The sequence below is a fragment of the Ambystoma mexicanum genome, chromosome 5p, assembly GCF_040938575.1.
Source record: "Ambystoma mexicanum isolate Mex_15411 chromosome 5p, UKY_AmexF1_1, whole genome shotgun sequence".
Taxonomy (NCBI): Eukaryota; Metazoa; Chordata; class Amphibia; order Caudata; family Ambystomatidae; genus Ambystoma; species Ambystoma mexicanum.
In genome coordinates this window covers 1,200,846,546-1,200,868,400 of record NC_090930.1, presented here as the reverse complement: position 1 = coordinate 1,200,868,400, position 21,855 = coordinate 1,200,846,546, and the positions used below count along the sequence as shown (strand labels likewise).

The 21,855-nt window shown below is 45.5% G+C and overlaps 1 protein-coding gene across 8 annotated transcripts in view; it reads right to left on the bottom strand.

Annotated features, from left to right (window-relative positions):
* The window catches only part of RELCH (RAB11 binding and LisH domain, coiled-coil and HEAT repeat containing), a 1,825,259-nt gene that overhangs the window by 1,322,307 nt on the left and 481,097 nt on the right, over positions 1 to 21,855 (bottom strand). For all 8 annotated transcript variants that reach the window (XM_069613666.1, XM_069613665.1, XM_069613669.1 and 5 more), the window contains one exon: positions 9,178 to 9,483. In XM_069613666.1, coding sequence (XP_069469767.1) covers positions 9,178 to 9,483 — 306 coding nt within the window. The remainder of the gene's footprint in view (positions 1 to 9,177; positions 9,484 to 21,855) is intronic.

Genomic DNA, 21,855 nt, shown 5'->3' with positions numbered 1-21,855 from the left:
GCACATAAAGATGCACATGTTGACCACCTTGGGTGCTATGTTTTGGTACATGGCACACTGTCTGTATTGAGGTGGTCATGTTGAACATATATGGGCCCAATGTAGACAACCCCCGATTTCTATTCTCAGGTAATCGATCTTTTGACAATGTATCCTCTTGTGCCCATTCGCTGGGGTGGGGACTTGAACAGCATAGTTGATCTTGACCTTGATGGATCTGGAAACAGAGCCCGGCAACTGTCTAGGGCCGCTTGGGCCATTAATGGGGGGCAAGCAAGGCTGGGGGCAGAAGATGTCTGGAAACTGTTGCATCCTAGGACATATTCTGACCACTCCCCCGTTACCCTGACTCTGGCTTGGGGTAAGACTTGTCACAGGACACTATTGGAGGCTTAAGCCACAAGCACTTCGGGGTCGGGTGTTTGAGGCAGAGCTGGGGGAATGCATTGATGCATATTTTGAAATTAGTGCTGGCACCGTGGATTCCCGGGCTACTCTGTGGGATGCCTTGAAGGCCTATATCCGTGGTATGGCCCTGGTCAAAGAATCCAGGATTTAAATACATCCGTAGAAATCCAGGTCAGCAAAGCCTCTCTCAAATCACTTGAGGCATGATACGCAGCTAACCCAGCCCCCGTCACTCGCTCTAAAATCAAGACTGAACTAGACAGTTTCAGAAGCCATGCCGATAGGGAGCGAAGTTCCTGGACAGCACTGGGGCTGCAAGGGAATATGGCGAGGGGGAACACCCGGGTACACTGTTGGCCAGGGTTGTCTGGCAAGAGGAGGGGGACCGCCATATCCCAATCATCATGGACGCTACTGAACACTGGTCCACACATCGCTAGAGGTGAACGAGGTGTTTCGATCTTTTTACGCAGCACTCTATGCCAATAGCGGCGATGTGCCCGACCCAGACAGACGCGTTCCTAGATGGGCTCCCGCTTTCGATACTCTCTGATGAGGCCAGAGAGATCCTGGACTCCCCCCATGAGCACGGATGAAATATCACAACCCATCAAGGCCTTTCCCTCTGACAAAGCCCCTGGCCAGGACGGCCTTACCATGGATTTTTACAAATGTTCTAAGTCCCATCTGGTGCCCCAATAGAGTGCTTTGTGGGAGGAATCCTGCTTGAGAGGGTTGCAGCCCCCCACCCTCAGGGAGGCGGTGATCACTGTTCTCCTTCAGGACAAACCCGCCACGCTCATACTGCCCCCTTTCACTCAAAACTTTTCTGCTCTATCTGCAAGAACTTACGCAAAAGCTCTGCGCACCTGGGACGCAACTGCATTTAACGCTTGCCAGACGGGTGGCTCTCCTTAAAATGGTCATATTGCCACTGCTGTTATATCGCTTTTTTGAATGTTCCTATATGGCCTGGTGCAACGCTGTTCGAGACCTTGAGGGTGGCTATAAACTGCTTCCCCTGGCATGCTGGGGTCAGACTTAAATGGGCCACGCTGAGGAGACCATAGAGTCAGGGAGGGCTAGCTGCCCCGGACTTTGAGGTATGCTGGTTGGCGGCCCAAGCACAGTATGCAGATTACTGGTTCACGGATGATCCGCCTCTCCCACATGCGAAGATCGAGCGATGCGCAACATCCTAGTGACATCCGCTCCTTGTTTCTGCCCCCACCTTGGAAAGAGTCCCGTGGCTACCACATCGCTGGCATGGGGTACAATATGGAGGCTTGTAGACAACCCCTGCCCATTTCACAGGGATTTACTGCTATGGAACTTTCACCCTGAATTCCACAAGATAAGCAGAACTGCTGACAATATGTGGGCGGCTGATGGCTTTTCCACAATGGGTGATGTTTTTGATATGGGCTCCTTTTTTGTGTGGAGTGACCTGCCAAGGCATCCAGATAGGCAGTCCTCCTGGTGGTTGCAATATGTGGGACTGTGCCGTGCGATCGAGGTGGCATGTAGGGAGTTTCCCACTTTGCCCTCCAATGAACTAACTCCTGGCCCTGATAATGGGAGGAACGTCTAACTCTGGGAGGGTATCCAGATTGTACAGCCTGCTGAGGGACCGGGCAGGCAAACCACTGTCCAAGCTGTGAATGACCTGAGGTAAAGGTCTGGGTATTGAGATTACTACTGAGGAGGCGATGTGCATGCAGACTAGGGCGGTTTCCCTTATTTCTAGGTTCCAACTAATTCAATTTAAGGTATTACACAGATTCCACTACACCCCATCCAATTTGCACTTCATGTCCCGGGATCACTCCACACTCTGCCCCAGATGCCACTCAGATGCTGTAGGATGCTTGCACATGGTCTGGGCTTGCCCCAGGATAACAGAGATTTGGTCTGGGGTCTGTTCTGCTGTATCTCAGATGCTGAACAGTGCTATTGTGCTGTGTCCAATGAACTGCATGTTTCACGAGTTTTCATCACTTGAGCGTGCTCAATGCAAACTTGCAAGCCTTAGTATAGTCCTTGCCGTGCGATGCATACTACTGTTATGGTTGAGACCCTCTGCCCCCAGTGTAGAACAATGGCTCCGAGACGTTACTTGGGCATCAGATCTTGAGGAACGTTGGAGCTTCCTACAACCGGTCTGCAGCAGGCCTCTGGACATCTGTCCCCCTTTCCATGTGCATATATAAACACTTTCCGACGTTAGACCTGGAAACACAAACTCTCCTGACCCCCTTTGCAACTGATACATTTCCTGTGACTATGCTGTGAGTTCCCACTTCCTGCTGGCCCCCGCCCATGCTCATGCAGCGCAATGCATTACTATGAGTCAATGTGTTTCTTGCTACTTTGGTAGCGCCTTGTTTACTAATTTACTAATGTTAATACGATAGCCCTGATCGCAATGTCAAGCATTTAATAAATAAAGTTTAAAAAAAAAGTCTTTGATGTCCAAAAGTGGTCCGTGCCCGAGAGGGAGACACGTTCCCCCCTTGCAAGTTTTGTTGAATTTTATCGTGAGAGGGCTAAGCCCGACATAGGCGGACCTTTGTGAACTTTTTGATGAGACATTTTTTTTGGAAGTCAGGAAAAGAGACTAACGTGTAAGGCCAGGCTGACTTTGATCTACGTTTTGGAACTGTTTGTTGTGTTGGAAGCCGAGCCAGAGTGTGCCATCCTGTCTACAGAGATCGCCTTACTCAATGAGGTCTAACGTGGGGAGGAGAGCTGGTTCAACCACATTTATTCTTTTGAACACCGGTTTTTCCTTTTACATACATTTCTCCTTTTTACACTTTATGTACAATGGGGGGCAGGCATTTGTTTTTGTTAGAATAGGCCATTTTGTTTTGACAGGCTCCACTAGGACTGCGTTATTTATTATTTGATGGTCGAGACTACACCCATCGTAATTATAGGGCAAAGTAGGAGTTTCCCCAGCCCCAACAATTTCAATGAAGGTTTTACAAAGTGTACCCATTGTGTCAGTACCAGCCCCCAACCATCCACAACCGCTCTCTAACCCTCTTTTCGGTTTCCCTAGAAATCCCCAAACTATCCAATCAACACCATTCTAACCTCTTACCCAGTGGGGTCCTTTGGACAATCAGTATCATCGTCTGTGAGGTTGGTGAACCTCGGGGGAGGGGGAGTGGGTTGGTACTGGTGCATCCTGCTTCTGCGAAGAACGGCTTAGAGTCCCTACACCACCATGACCATGAGTACCTTTGGAAAGCCCCCAGCCACACATGTCAGTCCGAATGGTAGGAAGGTAAACCTTTAGTGCACCCCTCTCATGTCCACTTGCAGATATATCCAATGTGTGTGATGCACAGGAATATTGAAATGGGATTAGTCAAGATTGAGTGGCATTCAAGTCCAGTGGTCATGCAGTTGTCGTTGGGCTCTCGCCAGATGGTGGAAGGACTGGCCCAATATGTGCATTATGAAAAGAGTGACACCACAAAGAAGACAGCCATAGGTCTTAAGATTTGTCTATGCCCCAACTCAAAACCATATTCTTTTCTAGGGAGTCATTAACCCATCTGAGTCAAAGATGTGAACTGCAACAAAGGCCAGGCACATGCATGAGTTATGCCTGGACATTTGGGATGCCGTCTGAATTGTGCATCTAGTAAGGCCAGTGTGCCCATCATTCTGGTGCCCACAGAGTTCTCAAGGTGGTTCTATGTCATCATCGACAGTCATTTTTACGACAGGTGTTTTTACGAAAGCATTTTGCTGAAATAAGTCATCGACATTTTCATTTTTTATTTTTGGGCGGTTCCCCTACCTATTTTTTTTACTTTTCCCGACCCCTCAAACCCTTATCTATTTTTTCCCAAACCCCCCCCCCCACAATACCTCCTGCCAAAATTTCAATGAGTATTTTCGCCAAGTGTTTTCGGAAAAACACCCGCCGAAAGAACTTCTTTCAATGAAACAACATTGTACCCTCAAGGCAGGCTAATGTATCTAAACCAATGTGTAACCTTCTTTTGGCAGCCTCCTAATCAGCAGCAATCATCTGAAAGAAAGGGGCAGCCTGAATGTACATTAATGTATACTTTCACCGCCTTGGCAGCATCCCATAATGTGCGTGTGTGTGGGGGGGGGGAACAATCCAATGTACTGTGTGAGGAATTAAGGAAATCTGTCCCTTGTCCCCAAGAGGGAGCCCCCCCCACCCCTGTGAGGCTAGTGAGGTGAGGCCGCTGTGCAACAGCCTCCGTCAAAGCAAGTTTCAAAATTGCTTGACATTGCAGTGTGAGACGCCAGAGCTACGGCAAATCCCAAGGAGGAGAAACCAAAAGGACAGGAGCTCGGCAAAAGGAGGTGGTGAGACCACAGAGCGGCCGTCGTGTACAGCCGGTCCGCAAACCTTCGCTGACACCACCATAGAGACATTACAGTGCGGTATCCAGACCCTCACCCAGATACCAAGAGAACATACTGGGCAAAGAAAACCAGAGGGCTCCAGAAGTACAAGATTCTCGAGGACATTTTCGGGCATAGTTGACGGTAACAGAGAGAAGGGTGGTCATGAGAGGACCAGCAGAGATCGTTATACCGTGCAAGTAACTTGTCTCAGTAGAAGTGACAAGACAGAGTTAAATCAGAAGTTAATGAACTTTAAAAGAGGTCATTTAAGAGAAAGGAATTCTAATAATCTAAGCTTGAAGAGAAAGTAACTGTGGATAATAATACCCAGGGAAAAGGTTAAACAACCTTATGAATCAGAGTACAGAGGAACTAACCAATAGAAATGTGTGCCAAGACAAGTAGGTAATAATGAACTAAATTATAATCATCCAGGAGAGAAATTAAATGCAATCAGAATAATAATCTAAACCCAGAATACGTTGAAATCAATTGCGTTGAGTTCTATTGTTCCTCTTTCTTCTTTGGACTCCCTGCATCTCATCTTGTCCCCCTCAAATCCCTCTACCACTCAGCCATCCGCACCCTCTGTCTCCTTGCTCCTCACAACTCCATTTCCTCTTCGCTTTCTTACCTTAGTTGGCTTCCCATCCACTCCCAACTTAAATTTAATTTCCTGTCTTGTCTTTAAATCTCTCCATGATCTTGCACCCCCTTATCTCTCCTCTCTCATCTCTTTCTACACCCCTTCCCGCTTCCTTCAATCTGCTGATCTCTTCCTTCTCACCCTCCCTTCACCTTGTGCCTACTCCCGTTTCTGCTCCTTGCCCCTCTACACTGGAACTCCCTACCTCTCTCCATCCCCACCTTTTCCTCCTTCCATTCTTCCTTGAAATCTTTCCTTCTCCATTCCCCTCCCTGATACCCTTTACCCCCTCATCTCTTTCTCTCTCTTCCCTCACTTCTTTCCCTATTTACCTCTCCCTACCCGCTCCTTTTCCCCCCTCAACCTTACCTCTCCCTCCTTACCTCTTCATCCTAACACCCTCTCTGTTCCCTCTTCCTCCTCTTCCTCACCCCCCCCTTCTTCCCCTACTTACCCTCACAGGTTAATTGCCCTAACTACTGTTTTATTGGTTTGATTCATGTCTTGTAAATTGCTTCAACTGTTATACATTTCTATGTATCTTGTTGTTATAATATAAAGCGCTATGGATCAAAGCCCTATATAAGCACAATAAATACAAATATACAAGTACAAATCAGCAACCTGGATAAAAGATCCTACAAAAGATTGCCAAAAGTGATTTCCAGTGAGCCGAGAAGAGTCAGTAGTCCCTTTGAAGAATTACAAAGACTAATTCATAAAGTCACAAGAGACTATTTAAGAATGGGGTATTAAGCAATAATACCATCGACTGATACTGGAAGTACCCTCAGGAGAAAGTAGTAATTCTCCGGTTATAAGCTAGTTTCCATAGTGGTAGTGTCAGTTAGGCTAGTTTGGCACAGCTGGCTTATTTCTTTTGGACTTTCATATATGACGGACGAGCACCTTAGTAAGTAAAGCAGGGATCAAACATAGTGATAGAGAAAGCTAGGCCTCATAATCTTACATTAATAAAGAATCAGTCAACGTGTCCATGTCCTCCTCCTGGCTCTCCACAACTAGCAATGGACAGTTAGTGAGATTCCTGAAGCAAAAACCTTCTTGAAGTGAGCAGGGTTTTGGGACACAGTTCAAATGGAGGAAAAGAAAACAGTAGCCCTCAGCACAATACTAAAGGCCTAACTAGCAGGTTTTTTTTTGTTTTAAGTGAAAAGATCCCAGGATAAGTAGGTGCTAGTCGATGTGTGAAAGCAACCTTCTAGGAAATGGCAAGGACTGAAGGTGGTTGGTTTATCCCACAACTCTAAAGTTCGGATCTGTAAGGGCAGCACTGAATGGTAGTAAGCACCCATGGAGCGCTGAGCTCCAAAGCTTCAGTCAAAACCTGCACCATCACCACATATGGGTTGGGTAGCCATAAGGAGGCAATCTCCCAAGGAATCACCAAGTTGAAAGATGCAAATTCATGGATGGAATTTGGATAGCACCCAGCAACACATCCAATCCCAGAATGCGTACTGATCGCTGACCTCTGAGGCGGTCTGTAAACTCCTCTAGAGCAGTGTCAGGCCACCTAATCAGGTTAAAGTCTACAGGGCAGCGAGGGGCATCTCCTCCAGTATAAGACTTTCCAGGTCAAGCAGCACGTCCTCAAAGTCATCCTCACCACAGCCAATCTCAAACAATGCAGAGTGCTTCATACAAATCTGTTAGGAGCTTAGATGCACCTGGTTTCATTGATAAAATGAGGATCTGGCAGCAGAAGCTACAGATGCAAAGCAGGAGGCTATGCCGGTGAGGCAAGATCTGCTCACTGGTGCCATTTGAAAGAGCTGATTGGAGATGATGGGGAGTGTGTGGTGTTGATGGCAGTGGTGACCAGAGTCTGGAGGAATGAACTACTTGGATTTAAGGCAAAGATCAGCTGTACAATGAAGGAAGAGCTGGTACCCTCATCAGCGCCACCGGCGGCTGCCTACATTTCCAGTATGCCTTGCATGATCGACTAATTTAGCAACGTGAAGGATGAGAGTGCAGGGCCCCCAGCTCTTTATCCTTTTTGTCTAGAGTAGGGATGGGATCACTATGGACTGACATTGGGCTCGAAATGTGCCACTACTGAAGATAGTGCTTTGGGGTGAGCGACTCGCTCAGGGCCTTGTTTTTCCGGTTCCATTTAACAATGTCCCCGCAAAAATGTCTCCTGACAAAAAAGTTGCAGTTTTTATTTATTTAACAAGAATTTAAAAGGAAATGTTTTCTTTTGTTTAGTGCCTTGTCCTGAGGAAGACGTGTATCAGTCACCATTGACTAGATCCATCTAACTGTCGAAACTACCGATATATAGATCTATCGGGTGAACATCTCGGTCTAATTGCCCTAGTCTTTACTGAAGTTGTAGTTGACTTAATGCACCTCATTTTGTCATGACCTCTAGTTTTGAACTTTAATGATTTTTGATTTCAATGTTATTCCATTGTGCTATGAATTATTGTATTTTTGTGAGTTTTGTTCTATACATTGAATATGACATGGTTTTTGATTTTCTTTGGTATTTTTTTCTTTCAATGTATTTTAATATTGACTGAAATTTCGATCATGTGCAGGTTGCCTTTATTTAGAGCATTGCAGCCTCTTCCCACGTGATCTCTTTCACTTGGAGAGAGTTCTGTCTGCCGGGCAATTGCCTTTTGTTATTGACTGTATATTACACCCATATCATGAATGCATGGCATTTCATCAAAAAAACTTTTACTTTTAATCTTTTGTGTAAGCCTGATAAGAAATAAGGCTAAAATTTTCAGATCAACATATTTTTAACTGTTTTGATGTTAATAAAATTTGTTGTATAACTGATTATATGTTTCGAGTTATGATCTGATTCCGCTCTCTTCTCAGCAATTCATTATAAATATGTTCTACACTATTACACTGTAACATTAGTGGGTTTCCGCGTGACAGTCCCTCCCCCCCTTTGTTCTAGAGCAGCTTTTTTGCAGAGAAATTATTACATTGAACATGAAGAGGACATCCCTGCAACCCGTCCCCATTCATAATGTCACCATATATAATATTGCCAATGGCTTTGCCTGCAGCGACATTATGTATGGGGACATTATTGTTCGATAGCTATCTTTTCTTGTTCATTATTTCTGATTTTTCTTTTACTTGCACTGCTGAAGAGCCAGACAAGAGGCTCCAAATTTCAGATGAATTAGCTGTGGGCTAGGGTTGAGGGTCCTGGGATTTATTAGTTACATAGATGCAGTCTTCCCGGGAATTCAGCCACATGGTTTTGAGGGAGATATTAGGATATATATAAATAAAGTAATGCATCAGAAACAGGGGTCCTGTTCGGAATGGAGTATGTGCATGCAAACTAATGGAACTGGGACGCAATGTGAAGCCCTAATCTCGAAAATGAGGATAGTGCCATTGACGCTGTGCAGAGTGGAGGTTCCACCTCTCCCGGATGTTAAAACATTTAAAGATTCAGTCTAGAAACATTTCTAAAATGAGGAATCTGTGGTAGGAGGCATGAACTAGAAATAGTTTGTACATTTCTATGTAAAACTGCATAGTGACATTAAAATGTAACCAGAATTATTTTGCCTGAGGCACAAAATGGCTGTAAACGAAATCCAATTTAAAGCAGGGCTATACATGATGTGGGAGGGGGGTGCACATCATAAAATAACTTACAGATTAATGTGGTTGATTAGAAAGATGTAAACAATTCCCTGCAAATTAACACTAACCTGTTAGATTTATCAAACTGTAAAGCAGTTTTACTTAAACAAGAAGCTGCTTTCTGAGACTCTTTCTCTGGGAAATCATTACGTGCATTCTCTGCAGGAGGCCTTGTATTTGTGCCAGTTTCTGGTAGTAAATGACCAGAAACTTCTTCAGTGGTTGTGTTCTTACACCCGGACGTTGAACTCCTCATATCCAAGTATTCACTTCTTTCTTCTGGTGTTTGTTGCGGCACTGTGTCAAAAGATGACTGGATGGAGTCGCAAACCACTGGTAGTGAAAAGCGCTCTTTCTTAAGGGAGTCCATGTCACTAAGAAATACAAGCAAAACATACACACCTGAATTACCAACAAGCAAAATTATTGATAAACCACTAGAATTTAAATAAAAATGCAATCGATATTTCCACTTCTTGAAGGCAGTTCAAAATATATGCACCTGGATTTAGAATCTTGATTATAGCGTGTGAAACAGCCCAAATGCTCCAGAAAAACGGGTACTTTTTTGAGGAACAAATTTACAAAAATGTTACAACGCACAAAAAACTATTTCCAAATCCTTGTTTCCATTGGAATTTAGCAAAACCAAACTGCATTTTTATGAGTTTTCTCATTTGTACAATTGTAATCTTGTGTATATAAACACAGGTGTTACTCGTTTTTTTCTTTACTTTATATATTTAAGACTGATGCTACAATACTCTAACATAATTCATTTCTATGAATGTTATTTTGATATAGACTGATCATCTATTGACAGCATTGATATTGTGCACATGACGGATTCATACAGAAATTTGGGGAACAAACCCAAGCAAAACATTGTGCATTTTAGCTGCTAGGTACAGTATAGTCATTGATGGTAATGTTGGTCGATGAACATTGTCCTTCTTGACAAGACCCTTGGTCTCATCGAGTGACCTTTGTTCGATTCCTTTCAGTTCCCATCCCTACTATGCATCATTGATATGTGTAAAGAGAAGAACAAAATTACTTACCTCTCAGTAATGTTCTTTCTGATGGGCGTTCCTTCTGCGTATTCCTCATCTAAAAATCTATCTCACAGCAGCAGTTGCTCTTCAGAAACTTTCTCTGCCGCCGGGGGGCACAATGCGGCTCCGCCCGACGCCTCTACGCGCTGGGCAGGACATTGGACTGGTATCTCAGTTCCAGTCTTTTTCCCTAGTACTCTAACACTAAGGGATCGCAGAATTAAGGGGTACTAGCTACACCAATAGGCAGGTAGGGAAGGCATTGATGAATCTGTGGGAGGAACGTCCACCAGAAAGAAAATTACTGAGAGGTAGGTAATTTGTTATTCTAGCAAACTCCTTCATACCACAGAATCTTCATCTATATTTTACCAAAGCAGTACACCCACATGGAGGAGGGAGGGTAGCAAGGACACTACCTAAACCAGAAAACCCTGAAGGACTGTTCTGCCAAAACAAGCTTCCTGAACAGACATTGAATCCAAACACAAATGCTTAGCAAACATGTGCAAAGAAGCCCAAGTAGCCGCTTGGCAAATTTCCAGAACAGGCCCTGCACATTGTAAAGCCTAGGTGATGGCCAATGCTCTGGTGAATTTAACCCCGAGACCATAAGCGACATCCTTACCCACCAGATCGTAGCATGTAGAGATGCAGAGAATGATCCATTGAGAAAGCGTCTGTTTGTTAACAGCAGTGTCCGCAAGGGTCCCCGTGTAACCAACAAAACGTTTGTCATCAGTCCTGTTCTCCCTTGTCCGGGAGACATAGAACTTGAAGGCCTGCTCTGGATCCAACTAATGGAAATGCTCCTCTGCCTTGAAAGGATGAGGCATAGGAAAGAATACAGGTAGATGGATCTTCTGAGACAGATGGAAATCAGAGACCACTGTCAGAACGAAGGAGGGAGGGTCTAACTATCAATGTCGCCTTCTCGTTGGAGAAAACCAAGTTGGAAAGATTAACAGACAGAGCCTGGAGCTCACTCAACTGTCTTGCAGAAGCGATGGCAACCAGGAAAATCACTGTAAGGGCAAGCAGTCTTAAAGAACAAGAACTAAGCGGCTCAAATGGAACGCCAACACTAAATTTAAATCCCACACAGGAACAACAAACTGGTGTGGGGGAAAGACCCCTCAAGAATTAAATGACTGCGGGGATTAGGAAAAAGGAGCCCTGATCCCGGGTCCTCTTGAAGACTGAAATGGCCGCAAGATGCCCCTTCATTGTAACAATTTGTAGGCCCGTCCGGGCCAAAGACAAAATAAATTCCAACACAGAGGAAGTGGAGCAAGTAAAAGGATCCAAATCCCTATCCTGGCACCGAGCAAAAAACCTCTGCCACCAGCAGGCATAAATGGACTGGCTGGCAGGCCTTCTAGCACAAAGGAGCACGTCCAGAACAAAAACTCCCACTCCCTATACCACAGCCTTTCAGCAGCCAGGCATGAAGGTTCAGGCTGCAGAGGTTCAGGTGCAGAACGCTCCCCACCACCAGGCAGGACAGATGGCCATATACAGCGATTCTGGGTACCACATTCACCAGGCCCATTCCGAAGTGATCAAGATAATTGTGGACCCAAACAGACGCAGTCTCCCGAGAACAGCAGAATGACGTGGATCAGCAGGAATGCAAAGTGAAGGTTGAAGTCCCATTCAATCGTAAATGTGTCCCCCAGAGCTCCCCGATGAGAAAATTCCCTGAAGCAGAACCACCTGCCCTTCCTGTTTACACTGGAAGCAAAGAGGTCCACCTGGGGAGTACCCCAGCAGGAGAATATCTCATGCAGAACTTCCTAGCAGAGCTCCCAATCATGGGAGGTAGATGCCCGTCCGCTCAGTTGATCCGCTACCAGCCAGGTGGGCCTCAGTCAGAGACGCTCTGTTCTCCAGAGCCCAGAACTACAATCACATTGCTTCTAAGCATAGAGATAATGAGCCCATGCCACCACTCTTGTTCAAATAACGAATGGCTACAGCGTTTGTCTGAACCAGTATTGCCTTGCGCTTCACAATGGGGAGAGACCATGGCAAGCCTGATCGCCCTCAGTACCAGCAGATTGATGGACACAAAAGTCTGCGCAATGTAAGGTCTTGGAGGCGATCGCCCCAGGCCTTCAGGCCTACATCCATGACTGAAGTGTCTTGTTGATATGGCTGATGTAAAAAACAGTTCCTTCGGGAAGTTATCCTTCACGGACCACCACTGTAGGTCTTCGGGCACGCTCTCAGAGACCAGAAGAAAGTTTGAAGTTTGTCCCTGAAACTGAAATCACTGAGCTCAGGAGCCACTGTAGCAACCTTCTGCCTATTTGGGCCTCTGGTACCACCAGAATGCCATCAAATCCAGCAGGTGCAGAAAAGCTGAGGATGGAACTGTCTGAGGTTGCAAAGTTTGGACCATTTTGAAGATGTTCACCACTCTGTCCTCAGATAGGAAACCCCGACCCATGCGAGTGTCCAAGACTGCACTGATAAATTGGAGGTACTGGTAAGGCGAAACTTGAGACTTCTTGAAGTTCAGGGAGAAGCCCAAGCTGTGCAATAAGCTGCATGTCCGGTTGAAGTGTGCCAACGCTAGATCTTGTGAGTGGGCACAGACGAAGCAAACCGCAACTGCTGCTAGCAGCTTAGTGAAAACCCTGGGTGCAGAAGAGAGGCCGAAACTTGAATCTGAGATACTTCCAGTGCTTTTTGTGGATAGCGTGATGAATCATGGGATTCAGTCACCTCTCCCCATGGGTAGCCTTTCCCTGCAAGATTTTTGAGGAGAGCCCGCTGTGTGATAATCTCCCTGTGGTAGGGGCAAGTTGGACTTTACCTGGAGTACCTCCCCCCCTCCTTTGGGGCCAAGGACTCCAGTTCCGAAGAAGAACTCCCCAATTCACTCACCTACAAACCAACATTAGCAGCTCCTACCAGAAGAAGACAAGAGGAACAAGCTGATGTTTGTTATCATTCTGTAGAAACATTAAACCAACATGAGAAAGAATATTTATGTAATATTGAGAAGATTGTGTAAGTAATAGAGTGTATTTAGGAAACAGCAAAGGACCTTGACGTTCTGTCAGGGAAGACCCAGCAATGCGTAATAAATCAAGGAGGAGGAGTCATGTTTGAAGCGAGAGAAGCTGAGGAAAGGGAGTCTTAGGCTAGCAATCAAAGCCTAGATGGTGGCGTGACCGGTAGGCGGTGGACTGTTGAGTCCAACAACAACACAGAGACTAAAGACCTGTTCACCGGACGGAGGTGGCACAGTGCGAGACACAGAAACCCGGTCCGGTGACGCTAACCCTAAGAGAAAGAGGTAACGGGGAAGGCGGAAGACCCAGGAGGGATATCGAATATAACAAATGGAAGAAGCAAATTGGTCCCAGTAAGAACCTGAAGTTAAGATTACCAAAGTAGAGTGTGAAGTTACATGAAAACACTCCTACTCGTCTCAATGAAAATGGAATAACGGAGAAAGCCGAGAATCATTATTTGAATCCTGACACCCATACTAGAAACAGTAAAGAACGGTAGAGAAGAAAGACAATCATTACTGGAACATTCATACTCGTCCCAGTAAAACCAAAGATGTGGAGACAAGTGAGCATCATTAATGGAACACTTACACTCATCGCAGTAAGAATAAAGAAGTGGAGATAAGTGAGAATCGTTATTATAACCCTCATACTGGTCCCAGTAACTATCAAGTTTTGGAGGAAAGGGAAAAGACTGGACATTATATAGAGAAAAATTGGCAAGTGTGATAAACAAGAAGAAAAAGAAGAATAACCTTGGAAGGGGGAACCAAGGTGCCAAGGACACGATGGAGGAATTGAAGAGCCCATTCCTGAACAGTAAGAACTAATTAAAGTAATTGCCAAGAACAACCTATGAATAAGTTACTAAAGTGACTGTGCTGAAAAGCAGACCACAGGAGAAGGCAGTCATTCTCCTGTGCTTCAGTTGGTTTTTAAAGTGGTAGGGACAGAATAGGTTAGTTTTGGGCACAGGACAGATCTTCCTTTTTGGTTTCTACCGCAAATACTTGGCTGAGGGCCCCTGGGCCAATCTCCTGCTGCAACAGGGTTTCAATGTACTCGGTCGCACTTGTACCCTCTTCTCCCTCCGGGAGCCCAACAATGCGTACGTTGTTGCACCTGCCCCCCCACCCACCTCCGCCACGTCTTCTGCCCTATCCTCTAGATTATGCACATGCTGCCGCAGTACTCCAACACATTGTTAAGCTTTAGTCGTGAGGGCAAGGATAGGCTTTGGACACAAACAAGTTGAACTTCCTTTCTCAGATTTTCCTTAGTTTTGTTAGGGTGAGAAATCCCACCTTGGTATAGGGCAAGAGTAAGAAACCTGAGGGTACTTCCCCAGGTAGAGCCCAGGAATCCCATATTCAGGTGGCTAGGACACTGCCATCGCGGTTGGATCCACTTCCTGGGGGTGTACCAGTGGGGGAGGATCAAATGGGTAGAGGACCCCAGGGTTATGCTCAGAGAAATACCCCAGGTGAGACGCGGTACCAACACAGGGAGGATAGTGAGGGGAACAAAGTCCCTGAAGCTTTTATAAGCTATTCCCGCTCATCCCTTCCACCCATTGAATCTCCCTTGCCCAAAGGTAAAGCCAACAACCCATTCGTATTTGGTAAACTTTCTAAGAACCACAACTCCCAGAAACCCTGTTTTCCTGGTTCCTATCTGAATACTCCAAACTCCCAGTCTTCTTTGAACAAACCCTACCATTTCCACCATTCCCCCTGTTTATTTTATAAGAATCCATGTCATTCCCGTTCGTTTCATAACCCCTACAAATCCTAGTTTCTGAGTTATCTAATCACCTTCTTTCTTATAACACCTTTTCCCCATCCTTCCCCGCAGGACACTCAGAAACTCTAACCCCCCTCTTTTTCCAATACAAACACTTTTTTTCACTGTGATAAAAAAAACAGACTTACGTTAAAATGGTTTACCCAACATGTCCCAACCCAAGGGTCAGGCACAGTCAGGCAAGTAACCCGAATCACACACACCTGGCGGCCTGCTTCCTTTCCCTACAGGAATAAAAGGCGGAGCACGAGAGCACACTACGAGCAAGGCAGACCGCACGACCTGAGAGGTAACACAGCACAGCAGTTCAAGAGGAGGCGAAAGATGGCGCATAGCGTGAGGGCGACAAGGAGAGAAGCGGCCTTGCCCTTTCCGACCAAGGACTGTGAAACCTCCACAGATGGAAACATAATACTGAGAACAATAGCTAGCGTGTATTGCAGAAGATGTCAACGGTACACAAGAGCCTCCTCTGCCGTTTACCAAGCCAGGGAGAGAGGTACCAACCTTGACTCCAAAGAGGAAGAAAGCCAATCGGTTCATCACAGCTGGTGAGTCGAGGGGAGAGCAGATAAGAAGCCGAACTGTGTTGAACAAAAATTAGCCAACAGCTAATTTGAACTTTGAAAGGTTTAAAGAAACTACTGATGAAGGAGGGCTGGGTGAGACAATAGCAACAGAGGCATCCTGCACCACGCGGGTGCTCACGCAAATAACTCTGGGCGATTACCCGATGCTAGAGACTACCGTAAGCAGAAGGCCTTGGGAAGAAGCGAAGAGAGGTGAAAGTGGTGATACAGGGGTCTTGTAAAATCCTCTGTACCATTGAAAGTCTTTGACCAACAGATTGTGAAGGAAAGTGAGATGAATCCCGAATGGTGAAGTAAGCGAATGAACAGTGTGATACAAAAGTTGGCAAGAGTGAACCCGTTGGAGAGAAGCTGACAAAAAGGGGCAAAGCCTGAAGTCCCCATGAACAGTGTGTGGACAGGAGCGAGCCCGACCAAGGGTGTCCAGAGTAAGTTGCTTGAAAAGACAATAAGACTTGTGAAAGTAAGAAAAGCCATGTGAACCCGAAGAAGGGAGACTAACGTATGAAAGGGGTTTGAGCCCGAAAGAGGGAGATGCAGGGGTGGAAAGTCATCAAACAACGTTCATTGGGAAAGGAACTGTTTAGTTGATTTGTTGAATACGACATGAAAGAGGTTTACACACGGAAGAGGGGGACCCAGGGGCGAAGCCTTCACCCAAAGTATATGTGGAAGAGAACTTTGTGTTTGTTGAAAATATCAGGCCCTTGAAGGCAAGAGACTTCTTATTGAAAGGAGACTTAACCATCGAAGAACCCTATAGCTGATACAGAACTTTTTCAAAAAAGGTAGCAGGCGCTCCTCTCCAGAAAGAACATGGCATGATAACCTGTTCTGAGATGAGAGTTTGCAGCACACACTTTTTGCTCACTGTACCTTTCACAGATGGGAAATATCCTTCTGCATATCAGTCTTTGTCCCGCCCACATGGGCAGTTCAGCACCGAAATGCTATGGCAATTCCTCTCTGAACAAGAGTACCAAAAGCAACCCCATAAACATGTTTCAGCCTTGTTGGGCCTCATCAGTGAGGTGAAGCTTAGTCTCTCTGAGCACAGTGAGCAGGGAGTCCACGTCTGTTTACCCCTAGGTAACTCAGGGTGACCAACCCCAAGTTTCTTACAAATATTCCATAGCATTTCGGTGCTGGACTGCCCATGTGGGTGGGACAAAGACTGATATGCAAATGGATATTTCCCATCTGTGAAAGGTACAGTGAGCAGAAAGCGTGTGCTGCAAACTCTCCTCTCAGAACAGGTTATCATGCCATGTTCTTTCTGGAGAGGAGCGCCTGCTACCTTTTTCTGATACAGAACTGTTGACTCGTGCTAGGAAGGCCCGAGTGTGTACTGTGTGCCAGAATCCCACCTTGTCCTATGCTAAAAACGTGGGGGAAGGGAGACCTCAAGGCCATCACATCCTGACTTATTATTTGGGAACACCTTTTCCTTTATTTGAAAATCCTATTCCACAGTCTTTCTGTAATTAGTTGTAAGGAATTGGCAATCGTGTTTTTTTTAGTATAGGCCTTTTACTTTGACAAGACACCACAAGGACTGCCTTATTTTTCATTTGGTGGTCAACGCTTGCTTCCATCTTAGATTTAGGTTAGGTGTTTTTCCACCCTGCACTTAGTTTAATAAACACTCTTGAACTGTGATCACTTGTGTCTGTCTTTACTGTTGCCACCATGAGCTCCTTACACAAGTTAGGCCTTCATCGATCCTGAAATTCTGTTTAAACTTTGAATCTGTTGTCTGTGTCTTGCTTCATTATGTCTTCACAACACTCGCTCCTCCTCCTCCTAAATTTCACACCATGCCTACTCTACCATCATCCTCTGCTTCCATCTCCCATTTTGGTCACACTAATTCTGATGAACTGCTATCTCTATTGATAAAGGCTAACCCCTTTTGTGCCCCATCAGACCTTCTTGCTCCTCGGCTAGCCAAGCCTATTGCCCCTATAATGGCCTCTCACCTCGCAGAACTCTTCAACCTGTCCTACAACTCTGCTTGCTTTCCCTCTGTTTTGAAAACAGCCACGGTCATCACTCTCCTAAAAAACAAAAGGGGCGGACCCGAACCTACCGACTATCTTTCGTCCTGTGTCTCTCTTTCTGCACTACTCTAAAGTGCTCAAAAGGGTTGTGTTCCACCAATTTACCAATTCCTTAGACATCCACAACCTTCAAGACCCCCTACAAGCAGCTTTCCAATCCCGGCACTCCATGGAAACGGCTCTCATGAATGTGTCCAACTCCATCGCTTCTGCTAAGCACGAAGACCTATTCGCTATCCTTATTCTCCTTGAGCTGTCTGCTGCCTTTGACACGGTCAATCACTCTGATCTCCTTTAATACCCTCTTTCTTCTTGTGATCTGCGATCAAGCCCCTTGCCTGGATTGAATCCGACCTTGCACCATGCTAATTCTCTGTCTACACCTCTCAATCCACTCTAAATGTTGGTGATCCACAAGGCTCTGTCTTGGGTCCGCTCCTTTTTACACTATACATGCTCTTGGTGCACTAATGTTTGGGTTCTCGTACCAACTCTTCGCAGGCACCCAAATCGTTTTCCTGAACTCTCCTTTGATCTCTCTATCAAATTTTCCAGCTGTCTCTCTGCCATTAAATATTGCATGGCTTTGCACTCTCTGATGTCAAACTACTGAAACAGAGGTAGTCTACATCCCTGCCAAAAGCTCTCATCTCTTCCTCTGCCTATCCAATTCCCAACTGACACTCTCCCCTGCTCTTCTTCAGCTAGAAACCTTGCCGTCATCCATGACCCTTCTCACACCTTCTCTACGTTCATCTCCACAAATGTAACAGCTCCCACAACCTTCTAAATATTAGGAAAATCAGGCACCTCCTTCCTTTCAACACAACCAAGCATCTCTTAACCACTCCTATCTTCTCTAAACTGGACTGTGCCAGCATCCTCTTTGGTCTTCCCAACTATGCTTTCTGTCCTCTCAACAAGATCATTAACTTTGCTACCAGGATCCACTTTGAACTCCCTTACTTCACACCTATTTTCTCGTACCGTCACCAGGCTGAATGGCTGATGATGCAAAACAGGGCCAGATTTAAATTGTCTTCTCCTGGTTCACAAATCTATCCACGGTAAGGTACCACTGTATCTATCCTCTATCCAACTCTATAAGCCTTCTTGTAATCTCTGCCCTGCCTCCTAGACTACCCCTGTGGCTCCTTGCCCTCCCTGGACTTCCACTTGCTTCCGTTCTTTCTCTCTTCTTGCTCCAATTGCATGGAATTCTCTTCCCCCGGACATCCGAGGAACAGTCCACATGGATCTGTTCAAAACCTGACTAAAAGCCTACCTCATCGCCTCTGAGTTACCCTCTTAACCTACCTCTCATCTGCCTATTAGCTAAAAGTATTCCTTAGCATCTAACCTGCCTGTCTGTCTGTTAATTCCTCTGCCTCCATTCTAGCACTTCACACATCATGGTCAGGTCCTGTGCACAACTGGCTGTAGCGCCTACCTGTACTTAAAACTTTACCAATGTTGGTTGTCCTTAATCTATGTATGTCCGCTTATGTGTCCTAGGTGACAGTACCATTTACTCCCCTCCACAACTTGGTCAGAATGTCCCTCAAACTCACTCCATTGTAAGAAGCTCACTGCTTTCTGTCAAATCTGATTTCTTATCTATTGTACGTTCTTTTATAATCAAAAGACATTTGTTCCTCCTGTATATAAACAAGTTAATATAAATGTATAAATATAAAGATTTGCTTTGCGAAGCTGGAGACTGCAGAGGATAACAGATGTTTTTTGTGAGACAGGCATGTTATCAAGTGAGACACAGATTCAAAAGCAACGGTTTGAAAACCTTTATTATCAAACTTTGTCGGGTTGGTGTAATGCCTACCTGGCCTGAACTCCAAGAGGATTTTTCCCTCAATTGATGCTTCTAAGGGCCGTCGATTTCCCGAAGTCCAAGTTCGTCTGTGTCCAAACCTATGCTTGCCCTAACTCTTAAATCAAATGCGATAGGGATATGCTTAAAGGAAAAATGGTGATTCAAAAGGAAATGTAAACCGCAACTGGTTTCAGGTAGGCTTATGCATAGGTGTAGTTCTGCCAGTTCAAAGTAGTCCAATACAACTGGGTTGCCCTTGGAACCTTCCATGTAGGGCTCTTGCACCAATTAAATAGAGTTCACAATGTCTCTGGGTCTCTTGGGGTTCCCTTCCCCAAGCGTTGATCCTTCCAGCTCCCAAAAAAATAAATAAATAAAAAATAAAACACTGTTCCGGTTAGGCCTCTCAGGGTTCACTTCCCCAAGTTCAAGCCTCTCTTCTCAAAGTTCAACAAGGTCTTTATCAACAATATCTTTTGCGGGCCTCTTGGGGTTCTGCTCCCCATGCTTAGGCCCCTCCTCACCAAGTTCAACAAACAAACAGAAAAAAGTCCCCCTTGTCAGGATGGGCTTTTCAATGTACAGTTGAGTTTCTGTTAGGCCTCTCAGGGTTCCCTCCCACAAGTCTAGGATTTTTTTCACAAAAGATCAAAATGTCTTTAGTGGTTCTTTTAGGGTTCCTTTCCGTGAGCCTAGGCCCCTCTTTACGCAGTTCAATAAACAAACAAAAAGTTCCTCTTTTCAGGATGTACCTTCCACTGTAAAGTTCTTTCATGTGGTAGCATCGGAGACCTTTGAGAACACTGGGTTCTCTGCTCCCCTCGGGCACAACCTTTCTGACGTCTAACCTCTCTCCTTACTCTCTGGCACCTCTCCTTCTCTTCCACTCGGTCCTTTTCCTCTTTACTATGCTTCCTGCACACAATCTTCTCTATTGTGCACATTTGCACCTTCTTTCTAACGTTCTGTGCCTCTTTCTCACTTCTCCTTACTTTTTAGCCGTGCTCTTTTGCGCCATCCTTTTCTTACTGTGCTCTCTTGCACCTTCATTTTTTCACTGTGCTCTCTTGCACATTCATTTTCTCATTTGTGTGCCTCTTGCACTTTCTGCATTTATTTCGAGTCGCTTCCACCCGCTTTTGGCGGTTTCCGTGCCGCCAGTGAACTTGCTCTGTCTCTCTTTATCTCTGTGCCTCTAGCGCCTTGTTTTGTTACTCCGCTTTGCTTTCCTAATAGGATACAGCGCCTCGCCTGAGCGTCTCCCAAATTAACCACCCCAGACTCGCCTACTCTGGTGATCCTCCCTCACTTGTCCACCCTCAGCGTTGGGATACAAAAGCGATGGCCCTCCCCTGGCCACCTGAACAGAGGAATTTCGGGGCTTAGTTGGGAGAATACCGTCAGGTTTGTCACACTTTATAAAAGAGACATTTCTTGCCAAGCGGAAGGAGCCAGCAAATAGAAGAGACTTTGTGCTACGTCGACTAGAACTTTGTTGTTGCACAGAAATGTATTGGAACAGAACTTTGCTCGAGGTATTCCTGACTTGATCCAGGGGAAGGGAGTCCAACCCTGGTTACAAGGAGTATGATATGATTGGTTATTTATAACGCACTTAATACCCAGAGGTTTCTAAGCGCGGACCCGGGGAATCGAACCTGTGGTGCTCCGTGTCGTCTTGCTTCGAAGGCGAGCACGTTACCCCTGAGCTATCCTCCCGAGACAAGCCTTTCTAAGCCTTTGAGTTTGAATTGGTATACTATTTTGTGGAACTAAAAACAGCCAGACATTCCTTGTATTACTTTGTTGTATGTACTAGTGTGTGGGTCAGATACGTTTTGGACACCATGTCATTTTTCTTTAGTTTTAATTTGCCAGGCAGGGCCATCCTTGTTAGGTCAGGGAAAGAAAGGCATTTATCGCACCTCTTTTTATTTAATAAAATGGCAACTTTTGTGAAACCTATACCTTTGTGTCCGTCTCACATTTCTGACCCTTCGCACAGAGGTCCTGTTAGCACACTGTACAGCGATAGCCAGGCAATAACACATCTACCTAATACTATGTGCACAAAGGGTGTTCCTCAATCAGACCCCTACTGTGGGTTGAAGGTTTGTGGATCCACCACGCCTCTTTGCGTTAGAACATTGGTCACATTTGTGTTGGTAGTAAAAAAACCTCATCAGGCCCATGCTGGAATTCAATATAGTTGGATACCATAGGTGCTGTATGAAACCTACACCTAGACCTATGACATTGGATGACATATACCACCATCATGGTCTTACAATTTGAAAGTTTTTAATAACCCATTCCCTTTGGTCAATAGGAAATATTTAATGTTCTTGGTAAATCTGCACTCTGTGCACGTACCACAAAGG